General features: G+C 45.3%; 1 protein-coding gene across 1 annotated transcript in view; it reads right to left on the bottom strand.

Moving 5' to 3' along the window:
* LOC105381705 (nuclear pore complex protein Nup160 homolog) overlaps window positions 1–14,098 on the bottom strand; it is a 36,199-nt gene that overhangs the window by 14,899 nt on the left and 7,202 nt on the right. The window contains exons 12-18 of the mRNA XM_048631764.1: window positions 12,600–12,723; window positions 11,564–11,745; window positions 9,849–9,975; window positions 9,562–9,655; window positions 6,575–6,712; window positions 2,017–2,223; window positions 1,490–1,608 (exon numbers count right to left, since the gene is read on the bottom strand). Coding sequence (XP_048487721.1) covers window positions 1,490–1,608; window positions 2,017–2,223; window positions 6,575–6,712; window positions 9,562–9,655; window positions 9,849–9,975; window positions 11,564–11,745; window positions 12,600–12,723 — 991 coding nt within the window. The remainder of the gene's footprint in view (window positions 1–1,489; window positions 1,609–2,016; window positions 2,224–6,574; window positions 6,713–9,561; window positions 9,656–9,848; window positions 9,976–11,563; window positions 11,746–12,599; window positions 12,724–14,098) is intronic.

Below are 14,098 nucleotides of genomic sequence, written 5' to 3'. Positions count from 1 at the left end.
AAAAAATTTCAGTGCTGTTGAGTTTGAAGTCATCTATAATCTATGGTTGTTTGTCTATGGTTGAAAATCTCCCATTACAAATGAGCCTGCTATTGTAATGCCGGAGGGGATTTCAGCAGGTTAAATTGTACTTTGTTACTTTACTCCGAACGATATTGCAGCCGTAAAATAAGTCAGCGTAGGAAGGATGAAGGAAGATGGCAATGGCTATCGCGCATGTAACCGTCCGCCATTTTCATATCACTTCTTTATCTGCGGGCGCTATAACTATTATAGTTGATGCTCGCGAGCCACCAGCCGAATGAGAACCCGCCGCTCACTGCCCAGCTGTGTGTGCGCGGCTCAGGGTATCATGGTTCAACTCATTGTGACAAAGACAGTTATAACTCACGCGAGCAAGCGGTCCACTCGCACCAGGGCTCCAGCAGTGCCACGTAGCTCTGCACGACGCGCGGCTGGTTGATGCTCGCGAGCCACCAGCCGAATGAGAACCCGCCGCTCACTGCCCAGCTGTGTGTGCGCGGCTCAGGGTATCATGGTTCAACTCATTGTGACAAAGACAGTTATAACTCACGCGAGCAAGCGGTCCACTCGCACCAGGGCTCCAGCAGTGCCACGTAGCTCTGCACGACGCGCGGCTGGTTGATGCTCGCGAGCCACCAGCCGAACGAGAACCCGCCGCTCACTGCCCAGCTGTGTGTGCGCGGCTCAGGGTATCATGGTTCAACTCATTGTGACAAAGACAGTTATAACTCACGCGAGCAAGCGGTCCACTCGCACCAGGGCTCCAGCAGTGCCACGTAGCTCTGCACGACGCGCGGCTGGTTGATGCTCGCGAGCCACCAGCCGAATGAGAACCCGCCGCTCACTGCCCAGCTGTGTGTGCGCGGCTCAGGGTATCATGGTTCAACTCATTGTGACAAAGACAGTTATAACTCACGCGAGCAAGCGGTCCACTCGCACCAGGGCTCCAGCAGTGCCACGTAGCTCTGCACGACGCGCGGCTGGTTGATGCTCGCGAGCCACCAGCCGAATGAGAACCCGCCGCTCACTGCCCAGCTGTGTGTGCGCGGCTCAGGGTATCATGGTTCAACTCATTGTGACAAAGACAGTTATAACTCACGCGAGCAAGCGGTCCACTCGCACCAGGGCTCCAGCAGTGCCACGTAGCTCTGCACGACGCGCGGCTGGTTGATGCTCGCGAGCCACCAGCCGAACGAGAACCCGCCGCTCACTGCCCAGCTGTGTGTGCGCGGCTCAGGGTATCATGGTTCAACTCATTGTGACAAAGACAGTTATAACTCACGCGAGCAAGCGGTCCACTCGCACCAGGGCTCCAGCAGTGCCACGTAGCTCTGCACGACGCGCGGCTGGTTGATGCTCGCGAGCCACCAGCCGAATGAGAACCCGCCGCTCACTGCCCAGCTGTGTGTGCGCGGCTCAGGGTATCATGGTTCAACTCATTGTGACAAAGACAGTTATAACTCACGCGAGCAAGCGGTCCACTCGCACCAGGGCTCCAGCAGTGCCACGTAGCTCTGCACGACGCGCGGCTGGTTGATGCTCGCGAGCCACCAGCCGAATGAGAACCCGCCGCTCACTGCCCAGCTGTGTGTGCGCGGCTCAGGGTATCATGGTTCAAAACGATGTGGCATAAAGGGTAAGTGATTTGTGAACTGAGAATACTTTTTCATGGGTAAGATAGATCGTGTCGATTATTTATTCTTATGTAATTCTTCAACTAAACATACAACTATAAAGTGCGAGGGATAATCAAATACAGAGTGCAAGGGACAAAATTCTGTTTAGATTTCAACATAGAAGGCAAGAATCTGATAACATTATAAAGTATTCAAAAAACGTTCACTGCTGGACATAGGCCTCCTTCCCTCGAATAGTGATGATCCGCATTGTATAACGTATCTATCATACGTACGATAACTACGACATTTCCTACAAAATCGGTTATATGTATAAGTTTGAGGATTTCCCCCATAAATAACTTCAAAAGGATACAGCTGATGCGCCAGATGGTACGACATGAGCGGCAGCGCCTGGTGCCAGTCGAGGGGCGCCCCAGCGGCGCTCAGGTGGCGCCGGGCGCGGGAGCCCCCTGCGCGGGCTACGTAAGCTTGCATTACACCCTCAGAGATGTTAGCCTCGCAAGGTTCTGAGCCTAGAGCGCTGAGCTTCAGGCGGAATAGCTCGTCCGATGATGTGGATCTGTTTGGTGTTCAGAAGATTATGTTGTTAATACTCACTGGATCAAATCATGTACGCCTGTTTTAACAGCAGAGCCCGTAAGATTTCTATTGTGCAGTGCTATGCGCCGACCAACTCTTCTTCGGAGGAAGACAAAGATGACTTCTATGACGCACTAAATGCCACTATGAAAAATATTAGGAGACAGGACATAGTCATTGTTATGGGAGATCTCAATGCAAAGGTTGGAAGCAACAACAAGAACCGGGAGCGGCACATGGGTATACAAGGGCTGGGAGTAGAGAATGAGAATGGTGAACGATTTATAGAATTCTGCCAAAACCAAGACCTCACCATCGGAGGAACTTTATTTATACATGGTGACCATCACAAGTACACTTGGACTTCACCCGATGGTGCTACCAGGAACCAAATCGATCACATTGCGATCAGTTCGAAATGGCGTTCCTCGCTACTAGATGTCCGCAACCGAAGAGGGGCTGACATAGTCAGTGACCATCACTTGGTTGTTTCTGAAGTGCGACTTAAGGTTGCTGTAGCAAAGTCCGCTGGAGAACCAGGCAAGGCAGGGAGACGTTTTGACGTCTGTAAGCTACGTAGCCCAGACACCTGTACAAAATTCAGACTAGAACTTCGTAATCGTTTCGCTGCACTCGACGTACCATCAAGCATAGACGAGGAATGGAAAAATATAAGATTGGCGTACACCGAAGCCAGCTCTAATGCTCTAGGACACAAGGACCACAAACGTGACGACTGGATTTCCCAAGATACCTGGAACCTTATTGAAAACAGAAGAGGTCTGCACTTAAAGCTGCTCGAAACAGACGATGAAACGGTTAGAGCCAACCTCAGACAGCAATACCGCCTGATACGCCGGAAAATCTACCGCAGCACGCGAAAGGATAGAAGGATGTGGGCGGATAATATTGCTACAGGTGCCCAACATGCTGCAAATACGGGTAATCTGAAGGAACTATATAAGGCTACTAAAACCTTGGCCGGAAATAACCATTTCAAGCAGAAACCTCTGAAGTCCAAAGAAGGGGATCTCATTGTGACATCGGAAGGGCAACTTCGACGCTGGCGTGAGCACTTTGAGGAAGTCTTCCGTAGCACGATATCTGCTACACCAGCTGATGTGCAAGATGAGCCACCACCACCACAGTCTCTCGATATTGACACCGCACCACCTAACAGCGAAGAAGTGGCCAAAGCAATACTCTCTTTGAAAACGGGCAAAGCACCAGGACTTGATCTTATAAGTGCGGAAATGCTTAAAGCCGACCTATCTTTCGCGGTCGAGTTATTAACACCCTTGATCACCAAGATTTGGGAAGCAGAAGAACTACCAGATGACTGGAATAAGGGTCTCCTGATAACAGTGCCAAAAAAAGGTGATTTAAGCCAATGCAGCAACTGGAGAGGCATCACTTTGCTTTCTATCCCTTCCAGGGTTTTCTGTAAGATTATCTTGGACAGGCTATCGAAGGCCGTAGAACCCCTCCTGAGGAACGAACAGGCTGGATTTCGCCCTAATCGCTCTTGCACCGACCAAATTAACACTCTCCGTATCATACTTGAACAAGCATCAGAATGGCAGAGGGAGGTATACCTTACTTTCGTCGATTTCGAAAAAGCTTTCGATACGTTGAGATGGTGCAGTTTGTGGTCCCGCTTACTATCCGTGGGTGTCCCGAGTAAGATAATACATCTCATAAAGGCCATTTACAAGAATTACTCCTGTAAAGTGACACATAATGGCCTAATCTCGGAGGATATCGCCGTGCACGCTGGGGTCCGTCAGGGCTGTCTTTTGTCGCCCTTGCTCTTCCTAATAGCGCTAGACGGAATCATGCAGAGAGTAAGCAGCAACAGTCGACGTGGAATTGAATGGGGAACCTTCAGTGTATTGGAGGATTTAGACTACGCCGACGACCTCTGCCTGCTAAGCCACACACATGCACACATGCAAGCCAAGCTCGATGCTCTCAGCCAAGAGGCGGCGAAAATAGGCCTGAAAATTAACATCCGGAAGACCCAAGAGATGCGAACAGGTGTGCAGAATATGACCCCGCTGCAGATCGGTGGTGAGGCAGTGGAACGCGTTCACAAATTTACCTACCTCGGCAGCGTTGTCTCAGAAACAGGAGGTACAGAAGAGGACGTCATTTCGCGGATTGCCAAAGCCCGAGCTACTTTCGCGCAGTTGCGTCCAATATGGCAATCACAAAAGTTAACCAGAAGAGTCAAACTGAAAATATTCAGGTCAAACGTTAAGTCCGTGTTGCTATATGGTTGCGAAACGTGGAAGGTAACCAAAGCCATCTCGCACCAGCTTCAAGTCTTCGTGAACCGATGCCTTCGACGCATACTCCGAATATACTGGCCCAATAAAATCTCCAACGACCAACTGAGAGAACGGTGCCACGATACCCTGATCGACCAGCAGATCAAGCGACGCAAGTGGAACTGGATTGGCCACACCCTCCGAAGAAATTCTGACCACATACCCAAACAGGCGATGGATTGGAATCCGCAAGGAAAGAGAAAGCGTGGCCGTCCCAAGCAGACCTGGCGACGAACGGTAGTGGACGAAGCGAAAAAGATCGGGAAGTCTTGGAGTGAAATCAAACGCGAAGCTCAAGACAGGTTGCGATGGAGAGTCACTGTGGACGCCCTCTGCCCCATCCAGGGGACATAGGATACTAAGTCAAGTCACTCACTGGATCAATGCAAAGTACAAACACGCAAAATATAAGAGTCAAATAAAGTAAAACGTTGTATCAAGAACAGCCTGATATTTCCATGGTGCTGGTAATTACTTCCTATCATTTGTTCACAAGGCACAAATCCCGCACATTTCTATCTCATCTCTACGAGTCGTTAGTAAGGCAAGCTTTTCAAACTCTAGCCACAAAGTCTTATAGCCCTGCATCACAATGGCCTCCAAGCGACCTATCCATAGTGTCCTAGTGAGGCATGGCTCTCTCAGAGTTATTTTTTTCTTCTTTGGGACATCTCACACACGGCCATCCGACCCCAAGCTAGGCAGAACCTGTGTTATGGGTGTCGGATAGCTGATATATCTACACAAATACATATATAGATAGATACTAAATATAAATATTAACACCCACGACCCGAGTACAAATATCTGTCTTTAAACAAATATCTGCCCCAGCCGGGAATCGTACCCGGGACCTTCGGTATAGCTGACTGCTACTGGCCACTGTGGTACCGCCCCCCAGACTATGGAGCATTTACTCTCCTGTCCCCTGTGCCCTTCCACCTGCACACGGGAAGGCTTACTCCAGGCCAACCAAAATTCTATCAAAGTTGCTTCTTTTTGGTCTGGACAAATATAAAAATTCGCATTTTCACTGACACGAAAGAAGAAGAAGAAGAAGTCAGGCCACTAACCACTACGCCATTCGACCGTCGTAAATATGTCCTAAATATGCAGTAGGTATACGTACGGCGGTACGGCGTTCAATTCAATTTAATTCGAAATGCATGAAACTGTAAAATATATTTAATAAAAATAAGTAATAATAATTAATTATAATGATGTATAAATACAATTCAATTTAATTGGAAATGCATGATGAGCATTGTGAAATGTCAGGAAATTGATTAATTACTTACCTACATAGTATTTTCTCAATTTGTAATTGTATTGTATTTTGAAATTGCACGGTAGTGAAAATAAAAGGCTATTTTATTTTATTATACGTACGGCGCGGCGCAGTGCCCCCGCAGCCACAGCAGCGCGCGGTAGGCCTGCCAGTGCACGGCGCAGTGCCCGGCGCCCGGCACCGCGTCGCGTACACCATAGTGTCCTAGTGAGACATGGCTCTCTCAGAGTTACATATGCAGTAGGTATACGTACGGCGCGGCGCAGTGCCCCCGCAGCCACAGCAGCGCGCGGTAGGCCTGCCAGTGCACGGCGCAGTGGCCGGCGCCCGGCACCGCGTCGCGTACACCATAGTGTCCTAGTGAGACATGGCTCTCTCAGAGTTAAGTATGCAGTAGGTGTACGTACGGCGCGGCGCAGTGCCCCCGCAGCCACAGCAGCGCGCGGTAGGCCTGCCAGTGCACGGCGCAGTGCCCGGCGCCCGGCACCGCGTCGCGTACACCATAGTGTCCTAGTGAGACATGGCTCTCTCAGAGTTACATATGCAGTAGGTATACGTACGGCGCGGCGCAGTGCCCCCGCAGCCACAGCAGCGCGCGGTAGGCCTGCCAGTGCACGGCGCAGTGGCCGGCGCCCGGCACCGCGTCGCGTACACCATAGTGTCCTAGTGAGACATGGCTCTCTCAGAGTTAAGTATGCAGTAGGTGTACGTACGGCGCGGCGCAGTGCCCCCGCAGCCACAGCAGCGCGCGGTAGGCCTGCCAGTGCACGGCGCAGTGGCCGGCGCCCGGCACCGCGTCCGCGCCGCGCGCCGCGCCCAAAGCCGCCACCGTGCCGCGGACTATACGCGATCTGTGAACGGAGAAATAACATGTTAGTGACAGTTTTTTTTGTGGCGACATCTCACACACGGCCATCCGACCCCTAGCTAGGCAAGGCCTGTATTATGGGTATCGGACAGCTGATATATGTACACAAATACATAGATAGATGCATATTAATTATAAATATCAACACCCAAGACCCGAGAACAGATATCTGTATTTAAACAAATATCTGCCCCAGCCGGGAATCGAACCCGGGACCTTCGGCTCAGTAGTCAGGGTCACTAACCACTACACCATTCGGTCGTCTTAACAGTGGTTTGGGCTAATATGCCACAGGTAATAAAACGGTTATAATTAAAACCATACTATAGTGTGCAGCAGTATATTTTTACTGCGTTGCTGTTGGTGCACGTAATTGGCCATGCTACCAATTTATGATATGTATTTTTTATAATTTATTTTGAAAATATAGACAGGGTGTCCACTCAGAATGCTCCAAAAAATTCCCTGACTTTTCCCTGACTTTCCCTGACCGTTTCAGAAAATTTCCCTGACCAAAGATCAAAATATAAACCTAATTTAAGTAATTTGAAGACGAAATCTTGATTTCAAAGTTTTGCGTTCATTGGTTTGACACTTATTAAAACTCGTATATATATACAGGGTCGGCAAAAATGGTAAGAGGAAAGTATAGCACTTAACACACACTAACCTTCTTCAACTTTTAAATATTATCCAGTCTCCATGATTTTTTAGGATATTTAAGACACAATAAATTACAAGGTTTATAGTTTTTTTTTCTCTAAATTTGCTATAGATTCAAACTTATAGGCACCTCAAGCAACGCAATTCTTCTGATTAAAACTGCGCCGTTAAACAAAAACAATGTTTTTTTAAATCGAAACCTACAACTCTAGAATATATCAATCTGAAGCGATTGCCATAAAAATCAAAAAGATTTACTTTAATTTACTCGGTGAATAACGATTTCTCCTGAAATTTTATCAAGGAAAGTACTTATGTCAGTCACGAGCTGCATTTATCTCTATAGCACCCGGGCCCTGGGGCATGAGTACACAAACGATAGCAAATGTTTTACTAAATACCTATTTCTCGAGGTTCTCTTAGCCTTAGGTCATTCTCAACAACTTTTTTGTGCAAGTATTGAAAATTTCCGCAAAAAAAATGCATCCGCCTTGCAGCAAGTTGCTATACTGCCTAGTCTGACCAAAATTAGACCGATTACCATCGATGTACAAATTGAAACCGAAATAGAAATTGAAACAGAACAATTGTTTTTGTATGGCTCTCTCCTGTATGACAAAGTTGTTAGTTGTGTAAGTATTTTTTAATGAAATTTGATTAAACATGCAGTACAAAATATAATAAAGTTTGTTTTGCTCTGCTAAATTAGTAAAAAAATATATGATTGATTAATAGATGCCGCGCGGAGGCAGCGTATGCGGTCTCTCTGACGCATATAATAATAAGCGAATTGAGAAACTCCTCTTTTTTTCAAAGCACCAACAAAACGTTATTTTTTATCACAAACTTCTAAAAGTATTTAAACTAAATTTGTTTTGATTGGTGAGATGAGTCACCCTCTTTTGCATCAATCTGGATATACGGGACATAATTTTACCAGCTGAGTCTTGGATCCATCTAATCTTTTGGAATTCCTACTATTTTTTTCCATCTGTCATATTTTATTAATTCACGTAGATTTAAAAAACTTAATCGTATAATTATTATATAATAGGATCACTCAAAAATATTCCAAAACTAAATGAGATTTTATTTTATGACTTATGTATTTCACGTAAAAAATAAGTATTACTAGTAAAGGAAAGTACTAAAAATTATGCTAGAAAAAGGTAATTTTTCCCTGACTTTCCAGGTGGCCCATCAATTTCACTGACTTTCCCTGACCAACTAGAGCTTCCCTGACTTTTCCCTAACTTTCCCTGACTTTCCAGATAGTGGACACCCTGATAGACCATTTTAAGAAACTAATTTCGTTATTTTTGATTTTTAATCATTACAACTATTTTTAATATAATTTTAAAATTTGGCCGGCTGAATGGATGTATGACGTCACAGAACGTACTAAAATATTGGTGCCTTTGCCTGCGCCACAAAAAAAGCATGTGTCACTTAACGTCAGTGAGCTAGAATGTCATTGTCATCTGTCATCTAACTCTTAACCTACAAATAATACTCTGTGAAGCAATAATACTCACTGAAGAAATACTATCTCTGTTCTTGTTGTCATCGTAGTATCCACTGGTTATTATTTATTCGTAGTAGAGATTCAAAACAAGGTAGAAAATAAATAAATTAAATCAATAAAAAGAAATAAACACACGGGCACCTACTCTGTGCACACGGGTGACACGGGCTGTGAGGTTCACAGAGTACATGAGGTTTGCGTTTATTGACGTTTGACGTTTACTTTTGTTTTGTAGGCAAATGCATTCTGTGCATATGTCCTAATCAGTATGTATATTATACTCTATGATCCTAATGTGTCGTCATAGAAAGGACAAATGAAGGTTATTAGTTTTTATTGAATAATTTAAAAAATAGAGACCTAATTTAAAATCTGATGACCAGAAATTGTACTGGAAGCATATTCCTCGAAACGGTTTTAAGCATTTCATTCTTGTTCAAAAAGTTGGCATGGCCAATTTATTACTGCGTTGCTATTGGTCCTAACAATGACCCATCTCATTCAGTCAATATCGGAAATGTGCGAGAGATATTGTCAGTAGTAGTATCTATTCGTTGGTAATTTTTTTCAACTATATATTCAATCAAGGCAAATGTCATAGGCATTTGGACCAATAATACCAATACTAATTTATATGAAAGCACCTCATCTCTGCCATCTGTCGGATAGCTTCAGTCACGACGGCGACACCCAGATCACTGCTGAAGAGACTGTCGTATTCACTGCATTCATCTTCGTCTGTAACAAAGGCGCATAGTATTTATGTTATTTTAGAACTCATATACAAATGATACACACTTTTCTTATATGACAATTGAAAATTGTGCTCCTCATACAAAAGTTTCACGAATTTTCAAAGGCGTAGACCAAATATTTTTTCAGAATAAGCCCCTGAATAATTCCCTGAGCCTATAAAAAACTAAATGTTTACCCTTGGAAGTATCAAGTTCAGGCACGTCCAGTCGTAAAGCGTCGTTGAGCTCCAGAACAGCGCTTTGCAAGTCCCTGATCGGCTCCAGAATAGCCGATAATTCGTCGATCTGCATCGGCGTGAGTATCTGGAAACATATTTATAGATCAGTAAATTTCTGTTTTTTCTAGTGTATGTAATGTTTTCAGTATATGTACAATTTTAATGTATTTTTTGTGGTGTTCTTAGTCAGTCTTTGCCTACTGGAAATGAGCTTTTTTTATTACAGAGGTGATCCGTTTGTCATGTTTACATAAAAAATATGATCATTGGACACCATCATCTAGTTATAACTTGTTAGATATGTTGTTTAACCGTCGGCGCAGCGTGAAGACCCATCCGGATGACCTCTGTTAGTTGTCTTCCAAGCCCTAACTTCGTGCCATCGTGTCAGCTGACAGGTCTATATGCTGACATTAACTATCTCGGCGTACTAGGTGATACATTACAGTATATCTGACGTATGCACGAGCCGAGCAGGCAGTGCGCTGTAGGGCGATCACGAAAAACAGAGCTAATATATAGAATCGAATGCGAGTGCGACTATTTTCAACTTGACAGCACTTTCGAACACTTTTTACCTTTCGAATAGAATAACCACAGAGTACATAATATTATTCTGAGAATGACCTATGGAATGATAGCTGTCAAACTTTCGCAAATCTATACACCGCCATTTTGTTGTTGACAAGTTGACAGCACTTTCGAATAGTCGCACTCGCATTCGATTCTATACCTTAGCTCTGTTTTTCGTGATCGCCCTACTGATAGCTCGCCGGATGTACTGTCTCTGTGTGCCGGGCGGTACATTACCAGCAGGCAGTCCGCTGAGAGCTCCCCGGATGTACTGTCTCTGTGTGCCGGGCGGTACATTACCAGCAGGCAGTCCGCTGAGAGCTCCCCGGATGTACTGTCTCTGTGTGCCGGGCGGTACATTACCAGCAGGCAGTCCGCTGAGAGCTCCCCGGATGTACTGTCTCTGTGTGCCGGGCGGTACATTACCAGCAGGCAGTCCGCTGAGAGCTCCCCGGATGTACTGTCTCTGTGTGCCGGGCGGTACATTACCAGCAGGCAGTCCGCTGACAGCGAGCCGGATGTACTGTCTCTGTGTGCCGGGCGGTACATTACCAGCAGGCAGTCCGCTGAGAGCTCCCCGGATGTACTGTCTCTGTGTGCCGGGCGGTACATTACCAGCAGGCAGTCCGCTGAGAGCTCCCCGGATGTACTGTCTCTGTGTGCCGGGCGGTACATTACCAGCAGGCAGTCCGCTGACAGCGAGCCGGATGTACTGTCTCTGTGTGCCGGGCGGTACATTACCAGCAGGCAGTCCGCTGAGAGCTCCCCGGATGTACTGTCTCTGTGTGCCGGGCGGTACATTACCAGCAGGCAGTCCGCTGACAGCGAGCCGGATGTACTGTCTCTGTGTGCCGGGCGGTACATTACCAGCAGGCAGTCCGCTGAGAGCTCCCCGGATGTACTGTCTCTGTGTGCCGGGCGGTACATTACCGGCTAAGTACTCAATATAAACCATCTTCTTTCTTCAAAGCCTTAAGTACTACCAATCACTTTTTCAACATCACCAAAGGTTAACTGGTAGAAAATGCTGTTAGCATTAAGTTCGCCTTTGTACCAATTTACTTTGTGCAATAAAGAATTTAATATAATATATACATTACCGGCGTGGCGGTGAGCAGCCGCACCAGGCGCGGCAGCAGGCGGTGTTGCGGCGCGCGGCCGCCGAACACCTGCCGCTCGAGCTCGTCCGCCGCGGGCACGGACGCGGCGCGCTCCCAGCTCCGCGCCGCCGCCACCACCAGCAGGCAGTCCGATGATAGCGAGCCCGATGCGCCGGATTTCTCTGTATGAACGAATATGAATTTATTGACAAACAATCAAATGACGACCGAATGGCGTAGTGGTTAGTGACCCTGACTACTGAGCCGATGGTCCCGGGTTCGATTCCCGGCTGGGGCAGATATTTGTTTAAACACAGATATTTGTTCTCGGGTCTTGGATGTGCCCTTAAAATGGCAATAGGCCCGCCCCCTATTACATTGGGACTAACATAACACTCTGGCGAAAAGTGGCGTGAGTGCGTGTTTTTTTTTTTTTGACAAACTGTGTATAGTGTACATCAGTAAAATAGTTAAGGTCATGACCTATAGGTTGTATGTGCTATAGGTTCTCTGAGAGGAACGTTATGACTAAACGGGAGGTGCTTTTATGAAAGTAGGAACCATCAAGAAAACTTTGCTTTTCCGCGATTTATGCAGCTCATACTCAATTTAACACTTTGTAACTTCTCTATGAATAAGATGGTAAGTCTTTATCACACCAAGTACAACACGACGTACCATAGTCGGAGTCAGGGGTGGTGCATTTGTGAAAGTAGGAACCATCAAGAAAACTTTGCCTTTCCGCGATTTATGCAGCTCATACTCAATCAAACACTTTGTAACTTCTCTATGAATAAGATGGTAAGACACCAAGTTTAGAATAGAATAAATCTTTATTCAAAGAAAACAACTTATGTTATTACATACATCCCACAAAACCAAATGTTAATATGGTTTGACTGTGGGTAAGGAGTCGCACTACATAACAAATTTATCATAGCTTAGTAGCACATATGCAAATTTATATATACCTAGCTTACATTATAGTTAAATAAGTACATTATAGGTAAATAAGTTTATCCTAAACACGACGTACCATAGTCGGAGTCAGGGTAGTCATTGGACAGCATCATCCTCTCCAGCGGCTCCAGCTCCCGGATTAGGGAGATGCCGGCGCGTCGCACCACCGCGCACCACCAGCCGCTCTCGTACTCCGGGACCTATAATTTATTTTTATTTAACTCTACTTTATTGTAGAAATATTACAAATAAAAGTACAAAGGGTGGACTTAATGCCAAAAGCATTTTCTGCCAGTCAACCCGCAGGAGGTAGAGGGGTAGGTAAAACCTCACGAAACATCACGAGGGGGAGGGGGGGTCTCGTTTAACATCACGTGTATAAATTTTTTGAAAAGCGCTAGGTATGAACCTGAACCGAAATTTTGAACAGCGCAAAAATTTGAACGATTTGTAGTATGATCTTGTTGACTCGGATAGGATTTATAGGATTAAAATAATAAATTTTATTGCAAATACACATAAATATTTTTCAATTCAAAACGCAATTTTCGTTATATATTTTCTAGTCAAAAATAGCCTTTTTTCTAGTCAAAAATTTGACTTTGACTTTCCAAAAAAATACACGTGTTCCAGAGGGGGGGAGGGGGGGGTCGTCCCAAAACTTACCAAATATCACCAGGGGGGAGGGAAGGGTCAAAAAATGAGAAAAACGACCTCACGTGATTAATGGACGGTCCCTAATAGGGAATATGCATTATTTTTTTTGTATTCTTATTCGTTAGATTTACATTGCTTTATTCTAGTATAAATAAATTCAACTCCAAAAAAAAGAAGTTTAAGGTATTTTAAAGAAAGTTAAAAAATTATAACCGACACGACCACATTAAACACACAAAACTTGTGTGACGTCATCACCTCGTTATTCAGCTCAGAGTAATGAGTTTCTCCAGTCGCGCCGACGCCCAGTTCTATGGGCATAGATTATTCTGACAGTATATCAACATTGTTTACGTCACATTCGCTCTATGAAAAGGCATCATGTTTTAAAGATTTGAATTTACGAAAGTTTTTTTGTACTTTTCAATAATTAGTTACTCGGTAAAAAATTAATTATAATCAAAAATATTGATGGAGGCATATTTTTGAAATAACGTAGTCTATTAAAAATAATATTTGAACTTTATTTGAACCGCTTGCATATTCCCTATTGGTTTACTATACCACTCTAGTTATTCCAAAAACTTGAATAATGGCACCATCCGTCGGCAGCCGAGAATGCAGCCCGCCACAAACACACCAAATACAATAGTCTAAATCCCACATACATTTTCATTCCAGTAGCATTTGAAACCACGGGAGTGTGGGGAGAGGAAGCGAAGCGGTTCATTAAACAAATCGCTCGCAGGTTGATAGAACGCGGCCAAGACCGACGCTGCCTGGCGTACCTCACCCAAAGGTTATCCCTGGCGATACAAAGAGGAAACGCAGCCAGCATTATGGGTACCTTTGGGTGGGGTGCAACAGAAGAGCGCCACCAACATTTGTAAATATATACATCTAGTTAAATATAAGTTT

Source organism: Plutella xylostella, chromosome 29 (genome assembly GCF_932276165.1).
Source record: "Plutella xylostella chromosome 29, ilPluXylo3.1, whole genome shotgun sequence".
In the NCBI taxonomy this organism is placed as follows: Eukaryota; Metazoa; Arthropoda; class Insecta; order Lepidoptera; family Plutellidae; genus Plutella; species Plutella xylostella.
This window is presented reverse-complemented; position numbering and strand designations above follow the sequence as displayed.